Here is an 8,695-nt window from a genome sequence, read left to right as displayed (position 1 = left end):
TCGCACATAGGTGAGTGCTAGTATAGGGCTCATAATGTAGCGAGAAGGCCTAGAATGACAAACTTACCACCTTGTCATCATGAGAGGATTGGTAAGGTCCGCATGAGTCTTAGTTGGAATCGGAGGCTCGGGAGAGGTCACCAGGATAACCCAGGATGGGGGCCGGGACCTATGGAGGCTGTACCATGGTATCCACCATAAGACATGCGATGACACTTTCTCCTTAGAGTCACTAGTGTTCAGTGAGTTAGGTTACATGAATGTAAGTGGAGTCCTGTAGTCTTTTTGTTCTTGTATCTTTTTGCTTGCTTGAGGGTTATCTACTATCTCCAGCACGGTGGGGTGGTTCCTTTTCGGAATCACATGGTCGGGTGGTAGTGTCACTTCCCATCGGATGTTCTGATACGTATCTTCGGGCGAGGAAGGACTTCGCTGATGATCTTGGATCATGATTCATGTACCGACTCTTCTTCCTATCCATCTTTCAGTTAAATTCTAGAGGTTTTGAAAAGAAACTATATGTAACTAACATTTTGTATCATTTTAGCTCATGATGTAATTTCATTTTGAAAACCTGTATTTTGAATATTGAAAGTAAAGAAATGTTGTAATATATTCTACTTTAATTACTGTTTTCTGATGTATATAATATATGATTGCTTGAAGAAATTTAGATTCTTTCATTGCGGAAATTTTATCTTAAATATTTAATTTATGAAGTAATATTCGTTGGTAACCCTTAGGAAATTCATGTGTAAAACTTCCGCTATGTTATTAGATGTACTAAGGTTTAATTCGTGAATTTAAAAATTTAAAAAAATAAAATAAAAATTTCCACCCTTAGTTACATAGATTATGATGTTTTCCTTTAGGATTCCTGACGGGGCATTACAACTCTCTCTTCTCAACAACTTCACGGCACCTCCCAACTTTTTCAGAAGCTGGAATTCCTCCGACAACTACCCCTGCCACTGGAAAAGAGTCACCTGCAATCCAGATAACACGGTGAGTACACTTGATCTTTCTCAAATCCAACTCTCGGGAACGCTGTCTTCGGCCATCTGTGGTTTACACAATTTGAAAGAGCTGGACTTGAGCTTTAACAATTTCTCTGGGACCCATTCCTCCTGAGCTAGGAAATTGCACAGAGCTAGAATCTTTAGATCTCTCAAACAATTATCTCCACGGGAAAATCCCTGTCCAAATTGGTAGCCTCAAAAAGCTCATTTATTTGTCAATCTATAATAACAGCCTCAGCGGAAGCATTCCCCTCTCCATATTTGGGCTTCCCCTGCTGGAGGTGATTTACATGAATGACAACAATTTAAGCGGAGAGATCCCCTCAAATGTTGGCAATCTGACTCAACTGGCCAAGTTATGGTTGGGAGGAAATTCCTTGGTTGGGAAGATACCTTCATCTATTGCAAATTGTAGGCATCTAGTACAACTTTATCTGTACAACAATCAGCTGGTTGGAGAATTGCCACAATCTCTTGGCCGGCTTTCCAATTTACAATACCTGTATGTTACTTCCAATAAGCTTGGAGGTCACATCCCCAAATCACTTGGTGACTGCACAAATCTCATTCAAGTTGAATTGTCCAACAACTCTTTCAGTGGAGAAATACCATGGGAATTTGGCAAGTGCAGCAATCTCACCTTGATTTGTGCCACTCAGAATCAGCTCACAGGGCGCATACCGTCCTCGCTTGGATCGCTACAATCCTTGAAGCAGCTTTATTTGAACCAAAACTTCCTCTCTGGCGGCATCCCAACAGAGCTTGGGAATTGCAGTCTTCTGGAGGAGCTCAGCTTACATACAAACAAACTTGAGGGGTTCATTCCTCCCGAGTTGGGTCAACTGGGGCATTTACAAATTTTGTTCATATCCGAAAATTCATTCTATGGCCCAATTCCTCCCCAGCTTTTCAGCGTAAGGAGCTTACAGGAACTGTATCTCTACAACAACAGTCTCACGGGAAGCATATCGCCAAAAATTTTCAATCTCACGCAGTTAGAGTACCTATATTTGCAGGACAACCAGCTATCAGGCTCAATACCTTCAGAATTGGGCGCCCACAGCTATCTCAGAGGAATCGATCTAACAAGGAACCAGCTGACCGGCACAATACCTCCGGGACTTTGCTCTTCCGGAGGTTTGGGGATTCTAGTCGTGGGACATAATCAGTTGGAAGGGAACATTCCTCCAGAGATTGGTCGATGCCGGAGCTTGAGGCGACTGATCCTGAGCTATAATAATCTTACTGGTGTTATTCCTTCAGATTTTCTGGGCTCCAATTCTATTATTTATTTTCTAGACATGAGTAATAATAAGCTGCAAGGAAGAATACCAGGGAGCCTTGGCCACTGTAAAAACCTGAGCTCCATAAACCTGTCCATGAATCAACTGAATGGTAGCCTTCCAGCACAATTAGGACAACTCTCCAAGCTACAGAAGCTGAACCTTTCCTCTAATGTTCTGACTGGTCCGCTTCCTCAGGAGCTAGGTAAAATTTCTCTCTTGTATTTGCTGGATCTGAGTTTTAATTCATTGAATGGTTATCTGCCGAACCAATTAGCCAGTCTACAGAAATTGCAGTATTTAATTTTAGAAGGAAACTGTTTTGGCGGAAGTATTCCAGCTTGGTTGTCCGATTTGAGACAATTACTGCAACTCAATTTGGGCCAAAATCAATTCCAAGGTCAAATTCCCCCATCACTAGGGAATCTAGGAAACCTAGAAATTGGTTTAAATTTAGGTAATAATAGATTGAGTGGAACAATTCCAGAGGCCCTAGGAAATCTAAATAAACTAGAGAGAATGGATTTGTCATCCAACAACCTCTCTGGCATCATCCCTTCTGCACTGGACAGTCTGTTGTCCCTCGATGCAATCAACGTCTCCAATAATCAGCTCACAGGATGCATACCCAAGTCATGGTTGAAGTTATGGAATTCTTCCTTAAGCTCATTCACTGGCAATCCAGATTTGTGTGTAACAGAGAAACAGGGGAGTTTCTGTAAATGCAGGGGCGATTTTCCTTTATCTGATAAGGAAATCAAACATCTAGGCAAAGTCTATATAATCCTTACAGTGATTGGAGCAATTATTGGAGCTGTGATTTTATGGAGACTTTTATCCCCCAAAACAAGATCCAGACTCGAAACTGGTGAGGAAGTGCCTGCCGAACTCCAGCAAATTTTTCAATCAACGGAAAATCTAAGCGAAAAGTATGTAATCGGTAAAGGGGGCAAAGGGGTTGTTTACAGAGTGGAGCTACCTTCCAGTCAACTGTTCGCTTTGAAGAAAATACAGTCAACTCCTATACACAAAGAGGAGAGGAGCATAAGAAGAGAGATCTTAACGGCAGGACAAATCCGTCATAGGAATCTGGTTAAAGTTCTGAAGATATGGCAAATGAAAGATCGCGGGTTCATTCTGTACGAGTACATGCCCAACGGGAGTTTGAATGATGTTTTGCACGAGATGAAATCCACTCCAGTTTTAGGATGGGATATCCGTTACAAGATTGCCATTGGTACAGCTCACGCTCTATCTTACCTTCACCATGACTGCAAACCAGGGATCATACACGGTGATATCAAGCCCAGCAATATACTACTGGATTCAGATATGGAACCCCATATTTCTGACTTCGGGAATGCTCAACTCATGGACGGGTCACTCGGTGCTGATTCTTCCTCATTAATGGGTGCTTTTGGCTACATTGCACCTGGTAAGAGAATGTCTACATTAGTTTTGCTGTGCTATAATTTTTGCTTTGCATTTCGGGCTTGGATTTTTATGGGCTTTTGCTACAGAACGTGGACAGTCAACCAGAATGACGGAGAAGATGGACGTTTACAGCTATGGCGTGATGTTGTTGGAATTGATGACGAGGAAAAGTGCAGTGGATTCGAGTTTTGCAGAGGGGATGGACATTGTGAGCTGGGTAAAGTCAAACAGGGGAAGGGAAGATGTGGTGATTGATGAAGGGGTTGGAGACGAGGCAACTAAATCAGCCGTGAAAGCAGACATGGAGGAAATGATTAGAATTGCCCTGGAATGTACAGAGGGTGAGGCAGAGGACAGGCCCTCCATGAGAGAAGTGGTGGAGATGTTGAGAGACATTACACCCCAGAAATACTTAAATTCAGAGTTGAGATTTGCAGCATTGAGTTTGATTTTAACGTGTTTAGTCATGTCAAGCATTGTAGATTGTGTTCAAAATCTGGCGAAGCCTCGGTCAGATCTGGAGTCGGAATTTGGTTTTCCTTTTAACCTTTTTTTTGGTTTCCTTCTGTTACCTATTTCTAGGCGTAATTTCTTAGATCTATGTGCATAGATACAACTATATCATGTCTCAGTCAGTTGTCAGTTCTTGCTGCTGCGGTTGGTTTGTCATTTCTAAAGCAAAAATGTTGCTGCTACAATAGACCCTTTGGCGTTTGGTTTTGTTGCAGTATATGCGCTGTAGCAGCTTCATGATCTCTTGGTTTTTAGTTTTTTTTTATTAAATTTGTTTTTTTTTCAATTAAAAAAATTGTATCATTTCACCTAGAGTTTCAAGGAAATTATGGGTTTTGAAATAATTATATTATTTCCTTTAGATTTTAAAGGAAATTATGGATTTTGAAACATGTATTCACAATAAGATAAATATGTTTTGCATTTGTTTTAAAGTGACATGTCATTTTATCAAACTTAAAATATGTCTAATATTTCAATTGAGTTACTTACAAACTTAGATTTACAACTTTAAACTACTAGAACCATTTTTTCTTATAGAATCCAACTTATTAAAGTATTGATTCTATAATTTAGTTGAAACACTAATTAAAATAGTAAAGTTATATACCTAAAAAGTATTAATATTAGTACATGTTTTAATTTAGAATAACAATGGTTTGATTCTTAAGAAAGTCGAATGAAGACACGTGAATATAGTGCTCCAGTTAATGGTAGTGATCAATGTTGAGGGTGACACTTATTAAAGTCGAACCTCTAAAATTCATGAATGAATTGATTGTTTGTCCTAAAATATTGTTCAAATCAGTAGGAGATTTCTCTATTGTGTTCCTTGTAGCTATCTATTAATTAAATGAATTGTCTTAAGATGAATCTAATACCACTCTCTATGTTTCATCCTTATGATGGATCATGTAGCATGATCTCAAACATTGATGATGAAAAAATTGCACATAGTTTAAGCCAAAAAATTTGTTATACATCTCCATGGATTGTGGAAACTACATGACTCTACTGAATCTAATAGCTAAATTCTTTGTTACAATATTCTAGTTGAACTTTGTTATGATTATTCAAGTCTTGAAGTTAGAAAAATAATTATATAGAGAATTAAGAGAGACATCTCAAAAAGCTATATTCAATCATTGTGAGAATGCTAAGATATGGTCTCTAGACCTACAATGCATTGTGCTACTTTATAGTACCCCCATAAACAACTATATTTATATTTTTAACATTTTCTATTATTTTTTTCCAACATTAGCCTAAAGATGAATAGAAACCAACCATGCTTTATAGAGTTAGGGGTTCTTTTCTACATTGACTAGTAGGGGAGTTCGACATGTTCTCATGCCATGACTTATTTATGCACATTTTTTCTTACCACTCCATTCAAGGGGATAATATTTATAGCATAAAAAAAAGAACCCATCACAAGCATTATCTCAAAGGATTTTAAAAAATATTACACTTTCCCAATCCAATAATGTGGTATGATAGTTCTTTGGCCAAGTGATGGCTATAAGAGAATGATGTGCTTGACATTTCTAGGATTGGGTTGCAAATAAAGTGGACATGCCTCACTATAGTAGTTTGGAAGAGTGCTCCATAAACATTTTTTGGACATGTGAAGTACACCATCATGTTGGTATTCATATTCTTTAGAAATAAAGACTCAACCCATCTAGATAGAGCTTGCATTCATTTGTTATCTATGATCATTCGCAAGGAAGTACAAAACTATAGAGATCCTTTGGGAAAAGTTAAAAAAAGATAAGAATGGTATATATTTTTACATAAAACCATATGTAATCAATGCAATATGCACTTATATGCAATTTTAGCTTCAACTAATGAGCTTAAGACTAGACATTGAAGTACTATATGTTAGTGTATATAGTATCACTACATAACTAGTTAGTTGTGATCACTTTCTGGATTAACCTATTCACACATAAGCTTAAGTTTACTTAGCACTTTTCAAGTTTTATCTCACCTCATATGGTTGAGACATGTGTCCTCGTTTAGTGAAACACTTGTTTCTTTTACATTAGCCACTTGCTCACACACTTGTCAAGTATGCTCATATGTGTCCCATCTTTGGAGGGTTATTTAGTTGCGGTATGATCCAACTTGCCTACCTCACCTATATATGTAAGGTTTTATATCTGCATTACTTATACTCTCATTGTAAATGATAGATATTATTATTTGTGCTAGTTTGGTTTTAGGGCCAATCTAAATACTTCAAACCTACCATCTGCACCTATCTAGTGGCACTATATCTAGCTCAAATTCAAAGGAGTTTGGAGGCATCTATGAAATATCTTGTAAATCATTGGTCATTCTCAGTGTGAGCTAATATATACTATGACAAATGAGGATCATCGACATTTACATTATAAAAATTTCATAGGCACACTATATTACATGTTGCACTGTTCTACTATTGTATGGATGTCCTAGGAGATAGAATTTTCAAAAGAAAATCCATAGTAGAAGAATGAAGAAGAGAGGATTCCATAAAAGGAATTTTTATTGTTTGTTGCATAACCTTTAAAATAGTTGAAGAAGGTGTTAAAAACTAGTTTTGATCCCTCTCCAAAATCAATCAACAAGGCTCCACAACTTGGCCTTTATCAACACTCACATGGAACCTCTATCACTTCAGTAAGTAGTGGCCTATTTACAACTATATAATTGATAGCCTATCTACAACATACATGCCAATAATACTAGTCAAATCTTCCCACACCCAAAGAATTATCACAAATTTCTATGGGAGACATGGGGTCTGTTAGACAGTTCAAATAATAGAAAGACAACTGAGAGGGGGGGGAGGGGTGAATCAGTTGTCACAAATTACCGGAACCATTAGCAATTAAAACTTTAATATCAGAACCCAAAACATCCAGAATAGTAGTTAAACTATTTAAGCATAAACACTAATCACAGAATAAATACCATCCACATGACACCAAGATTTATATGTGGAAAACTCGGTAAAGGGAAAAACCACAGTGGGAAGCCTACCCACAGTCAGATAATACTTCTGCAGTAAGTATGTGAATTACAATTGAGGGGCTTGCACTTGCAGGAAGGCCAATGCCCTAGAGCGCACTTCTCATCACAAAAGGAGCCTCACTGACTACATAGAAATACAGACTACAATCCAGAGAAGTGTTGAACTACAAAAGATAGCATCTCCTATGCCTGAGTATAGTTCTAGTTAAACTCAATATCGGAGGACTAAAGGGTAAGTGCACAAAGATGGTGGTCAAAAAGGGGGGTATAAGTGGACACTTTTTTTCTGAAATCAGGTGAACCTGAACTTGGAGGCAAAATTTGAAAGTCATCCACTCAAGATATGAAGATAATCAAAGAACAAAGATTGTAGTACTCTGAATCTAGTTTCCAAACTACTAAACTTTTTCAAAATTGGATAAGATTAAGGGGGTCAAATCCTTCGTGCACAAAAAACTGACCCTGATTTTTTCTAAAAAACATAACATAGTGTCTAACGTGTGCATAAAAAAAGTCATAGTTAGATTTAGTATTTTGACAAATCCTTTGGCAGAAAGATAGCTAAGAATGAGCACTGGAAGATGTGTATTTTTTTGTAATTTTTTGTTGAGTATTTTTTTTTTTATGATTTTTCCAATCAAGCACATCTTGAAAATTAGGTACCTGTTCATGCGCGAAGCATAAGTTGCACTAAACAAATCAAAAATACAATTTTTTTTTTAAATTGTAAAGAATCAAGTGCACTACAATAATATATAAAGTTTTTTAAATTTGGATAATTATATCAAAAGTTATTCAAAAAATGGTGCACCTATGTCTATGAGAACTATGGAGACACTGGTAAAAGAAATTCAATAATAATATGTTATTGTTGTTCAAATTGAAAAAAAATTATATGCTTAGAAAGCTCAGAAGATGGGTGAAAACATGGTGGCAATTTTAGAAATACCCACTTTATGAAGTGTAAACCTGATGATGACAAAGTTGATAAACCAAGTTGATAAAATAAAACACATCAAAAATGAGAGAAATGGAGGGAAATCAAACTTCCAATCCGTAGCTTTGTCATCCAGGCCTATTTCCAAGCCTAAATAGTCAAAAGCGCGTACGGGGTACTTATGGTTTAAAAAGCGCGTACGAGGCACTTATAGTGTAAGAAGTGCGTATGCGCTTGTTTCCCTATAAACAGTGCATACGCGCTATTGCATAATATGATATTCTATATATAATATGTGTATATACATATAATATATTTTATATATAATATGTGTATAATATGATATTGTATATATAATATGTTTATATACATATAATATATGTATATATATAATATATTAAACATATATATACACATGTAAGTGTATTGTCTCCCCCTCTCAAACTCATACAAGGTTCCTCTCTCTCTCTCTCTCTCTCTCTCTC

At 37.0% G+C, this 8,695-nt stretch overlaps 1 protein-coding gene across 1 annotated transcript; it reads left to right on the top strand.

The window, feature by feature from the left end:
• Positions 1 to 844: 844 nt before the first annotated feature.
• LOC131030778 (receptor-like protein kinase) lies at positions 845 to 4,563 on the top strand. The gene is given in 3 exon segments (XM_057961691.2): positions 845 to 1,119; positions 1,121 to 3,737; positions 3,823 to 4,563. Coding segments are annotated over 3 exon segments (3,405 nt in total). The 5' UTR covers positions 845 to 855; the 3' UTR covers positions 4,347 to 4,563.
• Positions 4,564 to 8,695: the final 4,132 nt, after the last annotated feature.

The sequence above is a fragment of the Cryptomeria japonica genome, chromosome 1 (genome assembly GCF_030272615.1).
Source record: "Cryptomeria japonica chromosome 1, Sugi_1.0, whole genome shotgun sequence".
Classification (NCBI taxonomy): Eukaryota; Viridiplantae; Streptophyta; class Pinopsida; order Cupressales; family Cupressaceae; genus Cryptomeria; species Cryptomeria japonica.
This window is presented reverse-complemented; position numbering and strand designations above follow the sequence as displayed.